The sequence below is a fragment of the Clarias gariepinus genome, chromosome 7, assembly GCF_024256425.1.
Source record: "Clarias gariepinus isolate MV-2021 ecotype Netherlands chromosome 7, CGAR_prim_01v2, whole genome shotgun sequence".
NCBI lineage: Eukaryota > Metazoa > Chordata > Actinopteri > Siluriformes > Clariidae > Clarias > Clarias gariepinus.
This window is the reverse complement of record NC_071106.1, coordinates 15,073,041-15,091,964: the sequence shown is the minus strand read 5'-3', so window position 1 is coordinate 15,091,964 and position 18,924 is coordinate 15,073,041. Positions and strand designations below refer to the sequence as shown.

Here is an 18,924-nt window from a genome sequence, read left to right as displayed (position 1 = left end):
CAACCTATGTTAAATGATCAAGTCTGGCCTCAGCAGGATAAGTCTCATGGAGCTCTAAAATAGAATGCCCTGAATAATGAATCAATTCAGTGTTATGTTCTGCGCACAGGGCTAGCTGAAAACAGTACCTTTTCACTGATGTGATTTGGTATGGCTTTTTTATTTTGTCAGAATTAAACCAGTCAAAGTATTGCACATTGTCTACACCTCCACTATTCCCATCCCTCATTTCTATTGTTCTTAAATAAGGGCTCTACTTCTTCTTCTTCTTCTTCTTTGTCTTTCGGCTGTTCCCTTTCAGGGGTCGCCACAGCGAATCATCTGCCTCCATCTAACCCTATCCTCTGCATCCTCTTCTCTCACACCAACTAACTTCATGTCCTCTCTCACTGCATCCATAAATCTCCTCTTTGGTCTTCCTCTAGACCTCCTGCCTGGCAGATAAGGGCTCTACTTCATGACAGATATTTGCTTGCTCCCACAATATGCCAGTCCAGTGTGCCACAGTCTTATGGGATGTCCTAGCTTTTATTCTGTAGACTTACCTTAAGATTACTTCCATATGTTTAGACCAACTGTTGATTACCGTGAATATAGTCTTAATTAATGTCAATTTTAACAAGATTCGATTTTTAGGAAGTAGTTTTGTTATATTTATGAACTAGTCAGCATTGCAGTGCTTCCAAACTGTCTGAGAATGTTGTGTGAAATTTTTCTTTTTGTAATTTCCATTTTTGGGATATTTGTTAAATAGATGTAGCTGGAGTGTGCTCAAACGTTTTGGTGCGTGTCTCTGGATGAGTATGTGTATAATTCCAGCTCAGTGAATAGGTTTCAATAAAAAAAAAAATGTTGGCTCTTACTTCCATAAAGTCCTTTAAATGTTTATTGAGCTTGCTGTTTGTTTGTCCTGAATTTTCTGTGCATCTTAATGTTCCAGGGTTCGTGACCAACATGAAGTTCATGAGGTTCTTGGGTTCTTAAGTGTGTGAAATCTTCATCCTTTAGTATTTAAATAGTTTCCAACTTCAAAATAATGCAAATAAACTAGTTAAAAAATACAAGTGTTGAAAATTTAAACAACATCTATACTGAATAGAAGACCAATAGAAGATCTTAGTCAACAAAACTTAATTTTAATATTTTTTGGAAAAAAAGCAAAAAAAAAAAAAAAAAAAGCAAGAAATAAGACAGAAATAAGTTCAATTACTTTTCCACTACTATACATTCCCTTATTCTGATTACGGAAAAGAAGTTCTAAGCACAAGTGCTACACAGTTGTTAGAAGGGTATTTTCACATCCAATGATACATTGCTTTGTTGCCAGCTGCCAACAGCTGGTACTTGTAAGCTAGAATAAATAATCGGTGGAAAAAAACTCTAGTGTATTGGAAACTAAACAAAAAGCAAACTTTGGATAAGTAGCTGCTAAACAAAAGAAGCCATGGAGAAGAACCTGTTATGGTTACCGCTTAGGTAAATTTAGGATTACAAAGCAACAGCCGAGCATGGAGCAGATTATATAAATTATACATGTTCTGACACAAGGGCAAAGAGAAATCTCACTTAAGTTTATAAATCAAAACGTTACAATTAGGCTTTGTTTACTTAACATGACTGATGTTATATGTAGTATGGGTATGTAGTATATGAAGCACTATAAATTCCTAATGGTTCTGATTTTAATTGAAAATCTGTGTGACAGTTGTTTGTAATTAGCATTTGTTAATTATCACTGGAGGAACTTTGTTGGTTTGTCGTCTATGCAATTATCACATTTGGGTTATAATTATACTGGCTTTACAGATTATTTCCATTATACGCTCTTAATAATTTATAAGCAGCCAGGGCTGAAGTAGTAGCCCAGTTTTGGCCAGTCGAACCCTGCTGTCTACACATAACTGCTTAACCTAACCTAACACCATCATAGCAACGCAAGAAACAAACATGTGAACTAAGCAACAAATCATTTACTAAAACAAATAATTGCATACATTTACAACCACTGCGTCATTTTAACTGTGCTACCAATTACAGTGCTGTGAAAAAGTATTAGATTTGTGCTTAATTGTCACACTTAAATGATTCAAATCAACAAACATAAACGTATTATCAAACGTATGTAATTTTTATATTGCACAAAGATAACCTGAGTAAATGCAAAATGCAGTTTTTAAATGAAGATTACATTTATTAAGGGAGGAAAAAGCTGTCCAAACCTACCTCGCCCTATGTGAAAAACTAATTACCCCTAACCCTAATAACTGATTGTGCCACCATAAATCATCATTTAAATTTTGCATTTGGTCATGCTATTTACTTGGGTTATCCTTGTGTAATATTAAAGTTAGTTTGGTGATCTGAATAATTAATGTGCAACAAATATGCAAAAACATATATATATATATATATATATATATATATATATATATATATATAATTTTTTACTTTTTTTTGCATATTCGCCGCATAAATTATTCAGATCATCCGTAGAAGTATTTGCATTAAGTATCTGATATATATATATATACACTTCTACGGATGATCTGAATAATTTATGCGGCGAATATGAAAAAAAGGAATAATAAAATCAATTAATACAAATACTTTTTTTACAGCACTGTAAATATCATGTTACTATATGCAAATATGGCTTTATCCATTCCAAATAGTCCTGTTTACTTTTAAACTCATTTTAGATGTATACTGTTAACCCATTGATTTGGGGCATTTAAGTCAATCCAGGACTTAATAAAATAATTAATAAAATTTCTTGTAAAAGAAAGCATAAAATTAATTTGACATTTACAAAAGTCTTCCAGCACAGTACATTGGTAGGACTCTAAGCCTCAATATAACATTTAAATGGTGCAAACGTTTTAAAGAAGTACATCCATGGACAATCCTGGCTGATGTGGCTCGGAACCCACCATCGTCGTCCCCATGATCATTTAGACAGTGGACTGCCTGATCCTTAAATGGTGATGGATAACATAAGTGAAGGAGATGTATCTGTCTGTAGGAACTGTACACACAATCTGGGCTGGGAGTCACTGCCCCCTTACAGTCCTGACCCCTTTCCAAGCCATTTTCAAAAGTTTGGTCCATTAAAGGAGTTCTTGGGAGGCCAGTGTTACATATATAAACCAGGCAGTCTGATCGTGGCTCCAGTGTAGCGAGAAACTTTCCTACCTTGATGATATCCAAGCATTAGCAAAAAGCTGGGATAAGTGCATTAGTGTAGCAGGAAAAAAAAAGTAATAAAACTTATTTTTACTCTCATAACTGTGCACAATCAAAAGACCTCTTGTACTTCCCTTTCCTACATGTAGAATAAACTAGCTAGGTTAGCTAATTGGAGTAATTTACCTGTTGTATAGAGCTGTACAACTGAGCTGCTGGTCATGCTGGTCAAGTGCAGTATGGTAGTTTAGCCCTGATTTTAGTTTTTTTAGCAGCAAAACAAGACAAAACTATTTACCAACTGACTGGAGGGAAGTATAGGACTTTCTTTCTGGGCTGCTCCATTCAATCCACACAAAACTTTGGCACAGGTTTTTGCAGATGCCCTTCCAGAAACAATACACCTATTTTATCCGGGCCTGGGACTGGCACTGCATGCCGTGACGGGGTATTATGGGGTGTAGCAACCCACTGACAGCATGGCTCGAACCCGATCCTCAAACCAACAACTTTGAGTAGAAGGAGGTACAGGGTATAGCTGTAGGCAAAACAGCCATGGAGCAGAACTTCAAAGCCAGATTAAGTGCTAGTTTACAGGACGCATATAAGCATTCAGTTGAGGTACAGATAACATATGAGCAATGCATAATAATAGACATTATCAATAGTAGGTGCAGAAGTATGAGTAAACACAAGTCATTCTGGTTTATGTAAAGTAGGACCTGTATAAACCCACATACACAGATTAAGCATTAGGACTGCTCTGGCTTTGGTTATTTACATTAGTTATTGAGTCGCACATGTTTGTGAATCTACTGACGCTTTCTGTTTGCAGTGTAATGAATAATGTAATGAATGTTCTTCTAGAAGTCCGATAACCCTGTGCATACTCCCTTTCACTATCTGGGATAAAGTCTGTGGTGAGGAGGCAGTTGGTCACGTATATCCTCCTGATGGTGGATAAGGCTGATTCATAGTGCTACTCTATCTGCATTTCTTGTGTTTTAGGCTGTCATTTGGTGTGATCAAGCCCTTTGGGGTGTTTTTCATGGAAAACACTTTGCAGTTACAGCAGCAGGCAGCTCATGGATTCCATCCATCTTTGTAGCAACTGTAGGTATGCTTCAGTCATTCACCCATATCAGAATGCATTAAGTAACAAACTAGAGAGAAGGAATGCTCGTGTGCTGAGGGATTGTGGTGAGAATGTGTATGAATCTTTCACATTAAATTAGTCTTCATTAAGTTTCGTCTGCTCTCATGAGCTAAAAACATTCAATTCGATGAGGTGTTGTCACTCTGATCTGTCCAGAGAATCTGCATGTTTGCATTTCCACGATAACACCTGTGTCTTTAACCACCAGAGGGCAGCTGCTGATTAAAATTCTCACCCGACTTCGCATGGATCTCATGTGTCTTCGCAGAAACTGATTAGTATTTCATGAGAGCAAACTCCACAAATGTCAAGATGGGCTTCTGTACAAACCTTTCATCACACACCATCTTGACAATCTGTGAACTACAGCGTGATTTCTGCACTAAGCATCACTTGTAATCTCTTGACATTTGTGGAAGTCATGTTCCTCAGAAGTAACGTCAAACAAAGTTCGGCTGATCAAAGTGCACCAAAGCAAAAGTCTATAAATAATAAATGATTTCTCATATTCCTTCCTCTGCACTCTTTATATATTGGATTTTATGCTCTGTCAGTGTTTTGTGGCTCCGTGCCGTACAGTATTTCAAGTTAATGTTATTTGTATAGGATTTGAACAAGAGACATTTTCCCAAAAGCATGGAAAATCTAACTAAGACAACATGAGCAGGAAAGATTCAAGAGGAAAGCCTTCCTCTTCTGGATTATATATATATATATATATATATATATATATATACACCGTAAAATCAGTTAGGATTAAGCGTGTTGAAGGATCTTGAGTATGATCATGTATGGTATAAATCTTAGGCTAGGTAAGATTATGCACTGAAGCAAGGATGATGGTTCATGAAAGGTGTTTCCTGTGTTTCCCTGACTCAGCTCCAGTTGGCTCTGTGTTCAGTGCATGTGTTGGCCACAGAGTTACGGTGATGCTGGGAGGACTGCTGAGCAGTGTGAGCATGGTGGCTGGAGCATACAGTCAAAATCTGTTCCAGCTTTACATCACTGTGGGGCTTTGTGACAGGTAAGAGGACTGCCACTGGGAAACATCTCACTATCTGATTTATCTCTCTCCTTCTCGCTCTCTCTCTCTCTCCCCCTGGTCATGCTATTTACTGACTTATCTTTCTCTCCTTTTCCCCTTAGTCCTGCTATTTACTTTTACTTTTACTTATTGAATTGCTTCACTTTGACATTCTGGGTGCCGAGGAGAAATCGCACCTACCGCAAGCTTTTGTTATCTTTTGCTTTGAGCAGATCATCAGATCGGCATGACTCATTCATAACACCATTCGCCAGACTGAAAAAGGTGTTGGTTGAAGGAATACGACAATAATCAAGTGTTCATTCTAGGGGCACGCACCTACTCCTCCTGTTCACTCATAATGGTACTGTGATAGGGTAGATAACAACAGTGAGTAAGCGCAAAAAGAAGAGAGAGTGGATCTTGTAGTGTGTGGTTTGGGTAACAATTTAACCACATAAGGTTGCAAGTTATTTCTAAGAGGAAAATTGCAGATGACCCACATTAGCATTACCAATTATCAGAACTGGTTCAATATGGTCCATTTTATAGAACAATATAATAACAATTTAAATAGCTAAACCGGGACTACACTCCACTATCTGATGAATTCATAATGAGTTCTCAATTATACATAGCCTTCAATGGCATTATCATCATCATCTAGTAGGTCTGCCACTGAAAAGCTCTTCATGACATAGTGAATATTGCTTTTCCAAACAGCAAATTCCCTCTATACAGAACATTTTCAACAAATGCTGCACGCAGACGGATTAGGGTTCCCAGTCAATCTTTCCACTCTTTCTTTGATGCTAGAGATATAATAGCATCTCCACGCACTAAACGATTTTCTTTTTATCGCCTGTATAGTCTCTGAACAAAACAGAACTCTCAAGATTAATATTGCAGAAGAATTTTCAATGCACTCATTTTTTTCACTATGCATTTTACTATTGCTCAGGCTGGGCATGAGGAGGAGTGGCAAGGGGAGGGGCAGGGGGTATATCGGGGGAGTGTAGAGGTAGTATTTTGCTGAGCTGGCTAGCTTTTTTTTTTCATAAATGGTTTCTGTGTATCTCTTTTACAGGGAACATATTTATTCAATAGGAGTGTAACAATCTGAGCATTTGGATTGATGCATCAATTTTTTCTTTTTGCATTTTGTAATAAATCAATGCAACAATCATACATTCATTATAAATTATTTATAATCAAATATTATTAAAATGTGTGATATACCAGTGGCAAGGCGATGTAGTGGTTATCAATAGGATTAAAGGTTCATTTCCTGCCTCGGATCTGTGTGTGGAGTTTGCATGTTCTCTTTGTACTTGGTGGGTTTCCTCCAGGTACTTTGGTTTCCTCCCACAGTCAAAAGACATGCAGGTCTGGCATTGGCATTGCCAAATTACCCAGTATGTAATTTGTGTGTGATTGACCCATAGCACTGACACATTAATCATTTGCCAGGACATCTTCATTTTCAAATTAGCAATAAGCCAACCCCCCAAGTAGTATTTTATTCCTTATTTTATTCCATATTTATTTCTTATTGATAATCTTTTTTCTTGTTTCTTATTGATAATCCTTTTTTCTTATTTTTAAGGTCATGGGCAGTCTGATTTGAATTTAATTTAAATTTTATTTGAATTTTATTTGAACAATGTTTGTCACACATTGATCACAGACAGCCAGATCAAATTATATCATATCGAAGCAGCTTTATTACCTTATAAATCTAAATAATGTCGTATCATGTAAAAGGCTGAGGTTAACACTCACATACAGGGTGGGAGAAAAGTAACTAGGCATTAAATATTGATAATAAAGTAAAATATATATTTTAATACCAATTTATTAAAATAAATTGTGAATGTGCTTTATTGCATAGAAAAAGGGAAGAAAAAGAATGCAAATCTGTAAATTTCAATGTAGGCTCTGGTGGCGTCAACCTCTGCGTTTTCTCAAACAGCCAGGGATAGAATGCTTCTGAAGGAAGTCATTTGAGATATTGCTGCAAACCTTTAAGTCCCCCAATGTGCTAGGCTTTATCCTGTATGTCTGCTCCTTTGCATAGCCCCACAGAAAAAAAATCACATGGAGTTAGATCTGGACTTCTTGGAGGCTATTCATGGGGCCGTGTCATCCTAGCCGCTGTCCTGGAAAATGCTGGTCTAACCACGAATGGACAGTAAGAGCGAATTGCGAAGAGACTGTTTTCATCATGACTCCAGTGATACTACATGTTCTATAGTCATTGAAGATTGCCTTGTAAATTTTTACCCACAGTGTATTTCATTCATTTAATATGCACTTGTATATAGAATTGTAGAAATATAGAAATGCACTATTACAATGCATATTCATGACAACTTTGGCCTAAACCTAAACTTTCTTTGTGACTGATGCGATGTATGCTCTGACCTGGACCCCCACTGTCACCATGCTCGGCTGCTATTTTGAGAAGCAAAGGCCTGTCTCCATCGCACTGGCCGGCACAGGTGAATTTTCTCTTCACACCTTTCTTCCAATTCCTGGTAGACAATTATTCCTGGTGGGGTGCCATGCTAGTGTTAGGAGCTGTGCAGTTGCACCTGCGTGTGTGGTACACAGCTGAGGCCACTCACTGTTCATCTCTGATGAGCTCCAAACAGACTCAAGCTACAGTCACTCTCCCAAATCCACCATGAACCACAGGAGGCTTCTGATTAGAACGCAGATTCTTGAACATCAGCAGTACACCAGAAGCCCTAAAGAGAAAGATTCCATACTATGTGAACTACATAAGCGCTTGGCTTCTTTGCTCCTGCTCTCTTCCTAGTGTCTTACACCCTTACTCAGGGTATAACGAAGTACCAGACTTCTGTTATTTTGTCCATTTTCAGCAGCTCCTGCCCTGATTGGCCAGGTTAGTTTGGCTGAGTGGTAAAACTGAGGTTGGTGGAAATTATTCATAAGCTCACAGTAATTATGATTTATTTTCTGTATCATCTGGCTTTTCTGTCTGTTAGCCATTACATTTACTCAGCTGGCATTGTTCCGTGCTCCATATGGCCTGGTGTTTGGAACCACCATGACTGTTCATATCACTGTGCTGAAAGCAGAGTGCAGGTGAGCTTCTCTGTAAGAGAGGGTTGCACAAATGAATTTCAAAATACAAATAAAAACAAAAATAAATTTTTGTTGTTATCTATGTGTCAATTAATAGTGGTGTTTCCTAAGATTACAATTGATTATTAAAATCAAGACGATATCCCATTTATGTGTTTGGGTATTACACAGTTTTAATAAAAGATGAACTTGAACACCTATTTAAGATGTATTCCTGGGACAGACTCTGGATCCACTATACCCCTGACCTTGTCCAGTATAATGTGTAATGACAGATATTAAGCTGAATGTGTTTGACGAACTGCTTTCCTTTTTACTGCCACTTTAGATAATTAAAGGTTTGCCTTAGCAATGGCAGTCTGTTGGAGCGTTCAGACGACTACAATGGCAGCAGTATTGCATTCGGAGCATCTCACTGAATAAAAATACTGCTCAGCTTATCAGGATTTAAACTAACCTCAATATGACTAAGACTGCAGAAAGAAAAGCGCCTTACACAGAGTCAGTCAAATACCATTTCTCTTTCTCGCTTTCTGACATGGCTGTGTTAATTTCATGCATTATTGGCTACCAGATAAATGTTCTTTTTTATTCTGTGTCATAGCTGTTCCTAACACAAATTTATGACATGTTTTATAGGGTGTAACCCTTCTCAAGTCCTCTGTATGCAATATGTAGCCTCGCTCACAAACAATATTCAGACAATATATCACAAGAGTACGACAATGGCAACAAATCAATCAAAACGCTAGTGTGAAATAGGACTGCATGCTGTGGCAGCAATCACTTGGAGCAATGCTTTGTGCCTGCTAAACAGTGCTAAACTTGTATAATTTCAAAAATAAAAATTCCACGCTAAAAGCGTTGGACTCCTCTGAAATGATCTGTGCAGTTATGCAGTAAATTAGTTTGTCTAGATGCAAACACATTAATCCAATCATTGACTCTCAGGCTGTCATTTGAAGACAGAAATTCGCTGAAGATATTATGAAATATACACATTATTTTAATCTTTTGCATGGCTCACTAAGATTAGGCACAAATCAGAAAGCAAGTGACTTTATGCAAACTATGATGCTCTAATGCTTTTAAATCATCATTCTGCATAATGTTACCATACGGCAAGTGTGCTGAAAGAAGATCCAGTGTGCAGACTAATCTTTTTATTGTGATTTTACACTTTGTTCGACTATTGAAAACAGCTTGACTAATTTATCAATAAATGTCACCTCTAAAGGTTTTCAGGTATCTTTATAGAAAAAATGTACAGCTACAGTACAGTGCAGGCTTTCTGTTTCTTGTAAGCTGGAGGTGAGAAGACTTAACTTACTTCCAGTTGCGCATTATTTTTGTTCTATTTTATCTGTGGGAGCCCTTTTTTTTTTTCCCTTCTACATTGGGCTCACTCTCTGAGTCGTGGTGACTTTTGTTTTAGTTCGTTTATCTTGCTGTCTTCTAGGGTTTGTTAGGATGGAGACACTAGATTTGTGTTTTATGTGTGTTTGTATGTGTGTGCGTGCGTGCGCAGGTGGGGTGGGGGGGGTGTCATCCTGCTGTGTCTTTGCGAATCATTTTCACATTTTTTGGTTAAGTGGCTAATTCCTATGTACTGTAGGCCCAAGTTTAGCTTGGAGTAGTTCGCCTTTTTTCTGGAACATCAGAGGTATACAGTAGGTAACCCAATTACAAGATCCAGGGTATTTATTCACCTGAAACGTTCACATGCAATATGGTGTTTTTACAAGAAACACATCTTTAAGTTAAGGATCATCATAGGCTTCTCCATCCATGGGTAGATAAAATTTTTCATTCTAATTTTAACTCTAAGTCACGGGGTGTGGACATAAAAGTAAACAAAAAGATACAGTTTTCACCTGGCCATATTATTGCTGACAGCAATGGCAGGTACAGATGTCGCCATTAAAAACGCAGGTTTCGAAAAAAAGGAATCCCGCGACTTGCCGCGACTTCCGCGGCTGCAGACAGCAAGCTGTGAAAATGCCCTTCATTACCTGTAGGGGGCAGTCGTGTTTCAGTCAGAAGTATTGTGTGTCTACTGACGCCAAAAATGTGTTCTCTTAGGCATCCATTGACAGCAAGCGACGGAGCTCATAAACGTGTCGAGCTCAAACTGTAAATACTAATATGTATATATTCTTCATTTTCTTTTTTCTTTCAATGATGATACTTCTTCGACTGCGCTTTTTTCATTCAGTATTTATTTTTGGTATTATTCTTATTATTATTGTAACGCACCCGCGTTTACATTTTGATTGTTTTATTGTTTTTATGTGCTTTAAATATACAATCTTGTGCAAAGTGAAAGTGAGTTGCGGGTGCGACTTTTTGATCAAAAGGCTGATAAATAACCACAAAAATATGTATTACTCTCTGAATACAATGCGACAGCACGCAAAATCCCTGGGCTTTGACTGCACTTTATTCGTTAGTACTGTAGTAGTACACTAAAAAAATTTGGGTTTCTGTAAACACATCGTTGGGTTGTTTATGCTGGGTCAAAATTCTGTGTTATTTCAGGTACTTTAATCACACTGTTGGGTTGCTTTAGCTATGAGTACTAAAAGTGCTGCATGATTAAACTTAATGAAAAAAAAACGAAAAAAGAAACTTCTCCGTTTTGTCCCTAGATCTTTTGTTCTTGTGTTTATGCAGTAAACCCATGGGTGAACACGATGATTTAAGAATTTAATTAAACACGAATATAAGTGGCATTTTAATTCAAATCCAACATTTTAATGTTTAGTAACCGGTGCAAGGGCGTCAACTCGCACGTTCTGTGATATTCCATTGTCCAAGTGTTACTGTGTGTGCTTTGTCAGACACATTCAAATGCAAATAATAACCCCTTCTCAGGTGTGAATAGGTTTCTTTACTATCTTATAGTTGCAGGCACACTAATTCAGACCAAGGGTTTGTTGGTAAATGTCCATGCTCCAAACTTTGATGATCCAGATTTTGTGAATAAATTACTTACAGTAGTAGCCTTCCCTGCTTAAACACCCACTTGATCATTTTTGGGGAAGATTTAAACTGTGTTTCTGATCCAGTTTTGGATCGCTCTAGCTCCCACGTCTGCCATGTCTAAAATATTTTTTGATTTCATGACACAGAATGACCTTGTAGACCCATGAACATTTCATAATTCTGTAGATAAAAAATCATTCATATTCTAGAATTGATAATATTTTACTTGACAGTCATCTTAATCCTTCTGTTGTTTCTTTAGATTATTTAACTATAGTAATTTCTGAACATGCTCCCATATCACTAGATATCCACTTAACAACGCATAAACAGACGCCATCGTCTTGGCGGTTTAACTCACTTCTTTTAGCAGACAAAGAGTTTTGTACATTAATTTCTAACACCATTGATGAATTTTTGTTGTTTAACCATCTTGAGTCCACTTCTTATTCGTTATTATGGGAAACTCTCAAGGCTTATCTTAGAAGACAAATCATCTCATACTCTGCTTTTCTAAATCGAAGTCGCAAGACCAGGCACAACAAACTTACATCTGCTTTTAGCAAACTCGACCATATTTATGCATCTAATCCTTCTTCAGAGTTGTACAAGCAACGCATTGATTTACTAACAGAATTTGAACTTCTTTCAACAAAAGAAACAGAACGTATGTTGTTACAGACTCGGGGAACATATTATGAATATGGTGATAAATCAAGTAGATTGTTAGCACATCAGCTAAAACGACAGACTGCCTCAAGTCTACAGTAATACCACAAATTAAAAATGACTTAAATATTATCACTACTGATCCCATAGAGATCAATGCAGTTTTTAAATCATATTACTCCTCCCTTTATAAATCAGGATGCCTTAAAGACGATATAAAATTGAATGATTACCTTCTAAGTATATTCGTGTTATTGGTACAATCTCTGTAAGGGACTTGGACTCGTCATTATCTCTTGAAGAAATCATAGTTTCAATTAGGGCAATGCAGTCTAATAAATTTCCAGGCCCAGATGGTTTTCCAATTAAGTTTTATAAAAAGTTTATAGATAAATTGGCACCATTGCTTCTCGGTGTGTTCAATGAATCCTTAGACCAGGGCTCATTACCATCTACTTTTAACCAAGCCTCAATTGCTCTTCTTCTTAAAAAGTAAGATTAGTGTGGATCATATACGCCATTATCATTGCTAAATGCTGATTTAAAAGTTCTGGCTTAAGTAATTGCATCCCGTTTAGAAGATGTTTTACCACATGTTATATCTGAGGAGCAGACTGGTTTCATAAAAGGATGGCATTTGTTTTTTAATACTTGTACACTTTTTAATATAATTTACTCCAAACAAACATCTGTATCCCCTAAGGTTGTTATTTTACTGGATGCTGAGAAAGCTTTCAATAGGGTTGAGTGGAAATACTTGTTTGCAGTATTAAAGAAATTTGGGTTAGGTAATAAATTTATAAATTATAATTATTATAAATGTATTTCTTGGATTTGCCTCCTTTACAAATCCCCGCAAGCTAGTGTTCATACAAATGATATAGCCTCTGATTATTTTACTCTTGGACATGGTACCCGGCAGGGGTGCCCACTGTCACCACTGCTTTTTCCCTTGCTATTGAACGATTGTTTATTTCAATTCCTTGGATAAAATCATAATCTCCTTTCTTTGGGCTGGAAAACCTCCTAGAATCCGTAAGACCTTACTACAGAGATGTAGACTTAGTGGTGTACTAGCTCTGCCAAATTTTTTAATTTACTACTGGGCTGTACACATTCAAAAATTTTATTTTTGGATAAACTCATCTGAATCCCCATGTTGCAAATTAGAGTTACTGTCTTGTAAACCATCCTGTATATTAGCTCTTCTTTGCACTTCCTTTCCAATCATACCCGCTCAATACACTGAAAACCCAGTGGTACTTAATACACTTAAGATTGAGTATCAGTTTAGATGGCACTTTAAATTTGGATCTGCGTCAGAAATGGGTCCATTGCATAAAAATCATTTGTTTCCCCCGTCACTTCTAGATTCAGCATTTTCATCATAGCATGACAAAGGCATCACAGATTTTTATAATTTGTATGGAGTATTTAAAAGTTTTGCTAGTCTGTCCTTGGAGTATAAGCTGCCTGCTTGTATCCAAGTGTTTTTCCAATTTTCCTTCTATACATCCCAAGCAGCCCTGGAAAAGTCTGATCGCATTCAATCCTTATCAGCGAGGTGTGATATCAAGAATATATAATTTTATTTGATCTTTTAGTGATTATAAAATCACTAAAACCAGATCTGGTGGGAAAAATGAACTGGGATTACAGTCTTAGTCTTATTCAGTTTAAGGTTTTTGCGTTTTCGAGTCCATTAGTCCAAATCAAGGCTAGCTGAGATACAGTATTTCCTGATGTTGAGGATAGATGTGACGGGTGGCCAAACCAGCACAACTTTTGAACAGGTTTTTTTTAATCTCATGTCCACTATACTTAGGGCTCAGTTGAAGCCATGTCTATTAAATGCTATATTTGGCATTACAAATGATTCAGTTCCATTAAGTTCTGCACATAAAGATGATATCGCCTTCTCATCTTTGTTGGCCAGACAAACATTGCTTTTACGCTGGAAGTCCAGTTAATTGTCCCTCAACCACTCAGATTAAAGATTTATTATTTTTTCTTAAGCTAGAGAAGATAAAATATACACTGAGAGGTTCTACTAATATGTTTTTTCACAAATGGCAACCATTTATTTCTTGTTTTGCAAACTTACAGGTACTGCCTGAATGATTTTCTAAACTGAGTCATGCATCGGAGTGTATGTATGACCAACTAATTCACACAGATTTGAGCTGAAGGATGCTAGGGTGTGTGTGTGTGTGTGTGTGTGTGTGTGTGTGTGTGTGTGTGTGTGTGTGTGTGTGTGTGTGTGTAGGTTTATGTTCGGGTGGGTCGGGAGTTTGTCATTTTTCTTTTCATTTGATCTATATAAGTAATAATTTATTGTTTTTGATATGTTTATGTATGACAATTGTTCAATAAAAAAAATTGTGAAAAAAAATGATAATAATTATTTATGCTAACATTGCAACATTCAATGAAACAGCTAAACTTACCGCAACATGTTTCCACAAGTTAGATGTAGAGTTATTTATATGCTGAAATGTCTTTCTGTTTTGACAAACAGAGAAGACACCACAATATGAAGATTTGTTCCCGCTATGCTGCCAGTTTGTGTGTGGTCATGTGACTACATGTGGTTATTGTTACTGCTGCTGATTGGTCAAACGGAGTCCTGTGATTATTGTTCCTACGTATTGTTGCTACTGCAGTCATGTGGTATTCAAATTGGGTCCAAACTACACCGATCAGCCATAATATTGACACCACTGACAGGTGAACTAAACCACATTGATCACCAATTATACACCAGCAAACTGGGCACCCAAGGCTCACCCATGCCCATGGGGACCGAGGACCAGCACGTCCTGTCTGCCAATACAGCATAAATTTTATGCACAAAAAAAAAATAAAAATCAATGCTGTCTATAAAAGAAGGGTTCAAGGGCAACCAGGACACCACCGCCTGAAGCTCATGACACCTGGCAGGCAAAAAGTCCAAGGCTGCCAAACCTGGGACCAGATCCCAATCTAACTGAGCACCCATAGCATGAAATTGTTTTTTGCTGCTAGCATCAATGACCGATTAGAAACGTTAGTATTAGCCGTGTACACTAACTAGAGGTAGTACCCATCTTTGCCACTCACTTTCAAACTTTCATTTTAATTTCTTAAATCTCTATACACATTCAGTGACATGCTGTATATAGGATATACTGTGGTACGAATAAATATATATATAATCAGTGCACATTAAACAGTAAATGGAAGCTGAACCCAGTGGTGTAAAAACTTTAAAACCAATCATTATGATATTTGTCTGTTTACTGCTTCACTTGCAATTTGAAGAGAACTGACAAAGTTTTGCTCACATAGCTGTTGCTTTTTACTGAAAATGTGGCTCTGTGTGATGCACCTACACTGAGAAAATTAATGGTCACCTGAACCATGCTTATTAATATGAATATGCCTTATCCACAAATGCCAAGGTTTAAGCAGAACTACAATATTTAACTACATAAGCAACTGCTACAATGATGCACAGGGTAAACAACTCATGACTTAACTTTTAAAGAGTAGCATCTGGCCACATGCTGCACAATGCCACTCTTCAATTAACACCTATGGTGTTTATACAAATAAACATAAAACTAAGTTGATAAAGTGAATTAGTGAAGAAGGGGATAATGCAGCTGATTTCGGAAACAGTCTATTAATAATACATTCATATAAAAAATTAATAAAGGTGTTAGGTTTCACTTTCTATAAAAGGTGTCCAAGTTAAAGCAGGACTTTGATAGTTTAGAATATTAAACCACACTTATGAGAGTAAAAACTACCTTCATTTTTCAATATAAACTTTGATCAAAATGCTTTTGGGACTAAACGGGAATGTGGCAATAACTCCCAGCTGAGTTTCTATAATTTGAAAGTGGTGTTTGTGAATGAGTGTTTATACAGTTCCAACAGACAGATGTGTCTCTTCTGCGAGTAAAAAAATGTTAACTCTATTCAAATGTTTTATAAAAGTCTAATCATCGTGCTGTGCTTTAAGTGTAAATGTCAATCGGTTTTGCATATTCATTAACGAAAAATTTCATCACAATTCCCAGTTTGACTTAATCATACAGTAATTTTGTCCAGAGCATATTATTAAGTACAGAGTCTTTAAATACTAAACGGTGTTGGAGAGGTGTGTACAGCAACAAAACACGCAGGTCATTTTTTAAAATGCTTACCTGAAAAGACTGAAAAGAAAAATCTTTGGTTGGAACATCTGGAACATTGGGGCAAGTGGTTTTCAAAGGTCCATTTTGGGAAATTCTAACAATAACTAACTATATTGAGCCCCACAATAGACTTCTCAGTCTTGATCAGTTTTAAACTAGAATGTTTAATTTAGCAATTTACTGATTAGATTGCTATACAAGGTTAAATATTAGAAATGCATTATATATATATATATATAAAATGCTTTGTAAAAACAAGATAAATGTCTGTTTTTATTGATTTATTTGTTATTAAGTTTTTTATTTTTATTTTAAGGAATTTGCGGTATATGCAGTCATGGTATCTCCATAACAGTTTAAATCTATATGTTAAAACTGCACCTTACTGTAAGTGTCTTGCTGAATGTGGACAGAATTTTACACATTCTTTGGTACATTCACTCACTTACTCATCATCATTACCGCTTTATCCTGTATTCAGGGTTGTGGGGGGCCTGGAGCCTATCCCAGGAGACTTAGGGCACGAGGTGGGGTACACCCTGGACAGGGTGCCAATCCATCGAAGGGCACACATCCATACCCTTACTCACACACTCATTCACACGCTACGGGAATGCCAAAGCCTGATCTGCAGGTCTTTGGATTGTGGGAGGATACCAGAGCACAGGAGGAAACCTACCAAACACTGGGAGAACATGTGAACTCCATGCTCACAGAGACGTAAATCGAGCCTTGCTAGGAATCGAACCCTGGAGAGGCAAGGCGACAGTGCTAACCACTACTTATTGATTGGTACATTCTCAATTTAAAATCATATTTAAAAGAAAATCTTGCCATTTGTCTCTAAATATGCTTGACTTCAAGAGCATGTGCCAGGGTTCCAATCTAAAACCCTTTGACAATATAATGAACTTTTGAAGTTTTTAATGTTAATGTTTCTTAAGATTGTATCAAACAGGCCTGTCAGAATTTTGACTCTGATATGCAGCAGGTAAAAACGCTTAATCTTCATGAAACACTCTTTCTGATCGCCCTCTAGTGCTGATCACAGGAAAGCACTGACAGACAAGCTGTTTGTACTGCAAATCAAACAAGTGCTTCTAGTTCCATTAGCTATATCTAATCTGTCGTGGTTGTAGTAAGCATGAAGTAATCATTTATAACAATATTCCTAAATCCATATTTCCTTGGGAATTGAATTAGGTATAATACAGCTTCGAGGCCCTAATCCTAATGTACTGTGTACTAAGTGATCTCTCAGGCTCACAAGCCCCACATGTTTCTTGTTTATTCTGTGTTATGAGCCTCTCAAAGCAATGGGATTTATACAGGACATCAAAACATATTTTTGCGGCTTATTCCATGAGAATATCTTTTCCCAACATCTGATCTTTTTGGTGGATCTTCACAGATAAACTATAATATATAAATATATAAAGGTTTTTGATAAAAATAAATAAAGGTTTTTGATAAAAATCTTACTTTTAAAATAACATCAATAAGTGTGGCTTTGTCGCCTCTGTAAATCATGGAAAATAAATGATGCACTGAGGCTTGGCGTTTACAAACAAACGACATGCTGTCTCCAAACACATATATTTTCCATGTCTCTCTTTCTTTCACTCTTCACATTCAATCCCACTCTTTTGTATATTGCACCAGGGTTCCTAGGCATTTTGGAAAAAGAGAACCCTTAAGCTGTAAAATACATTTTTCATAAAGTTTATGAATATTTCGATTCTGGCCGTACATTACCTCTATAGTAGCATGCTAACTATTTATCTATTTATGTGTAAACTTTCCACCAGTAGAACACATTGGTTCCAAGCTGAAATCATTAATAGGCTAACTGTAATTAACTTTTTTTCAGTTATTGGTGTTTAGGTTAAACCCATTCAAATTCGAGTTGTTAGTCTTTTGGCTGCCTCACATAACAATTTGGCACATTTTATCCAGAACCTGCACTGCATCCAGTGGCTGGGAATCAAACCCAGGCTTTCCACATGGTAAGCAAGAAACATACAGTACCACTGAGCAACCAATGCCCAACTCAAATTCTGTGTCATTATAAAATTTACTTGCAGATGTGCAGTCACCTGCTGTATGAGGATATAGCTTCCCAGGTATCAATACTGTTAAAGGATTCCTTCAATTTTTTTCCATAGACACAATAGAGATACATAGACTCTCTCTCACACAAATCACACACGCACACGCACACACACACCACTTAGCGAAGGAGGAGTACCCTCCTATTATCAGATAAAATGCGAAAGCAAGATCAAACAAAATTGCCCCCACATTTCCGTCCTCACATCTAAAGATCCTGTTCCGGGGGAAAAAACAAAACAAAAAGCTTTTAGTCCTTTGAACCATTTAGCCTTCAATCAGCCCATTGGTTCTTGGCTTCTTACCTGCGGTTTGTGACTTTAAACAAATCAAATGTGCTTTCACATTTCCATATGTATATCAGAATTCATTTTTAAGGAGGTTTGATTATTAATGATTATAATCATGCACACAAAAAAAATATTTTCTGTAATTGGAAGTCCAGATCTCAGTAACAATGTTGTGTTTTTCCTCATGTTGCCAGACACAATATGATCATGCCCAGA

The 18,924-nt window shown here is 36.9% G+C and overlaps 1 protein-coding gene across 1 annotated transcript; it reads left to right on the top strand.

The window, feature by feature from the left end:
* Positions 1-1,634: 1,634 nt before the first annotated feature.
* Positions 1,635-8,478, top strand: si:dkey-246g23.4 (uncharacterized protein LOC559426 homolog). Its single transcript, XM_053500100.1, is given in 8 exon segments — positions 1,635-1,638; positions 4,098-4,235; positions 4,238-4,300; positions 5,219-5,351; positions 7,758-7,868; positions 7,870-7,956; positions 7,958-8,339; positions 8,341-8,478. Coding segments are annotated over 8 exon segments (1,056 nt in total).
* Positions 8,479-18,924: the final 10,446 nt, after the last annotated feature.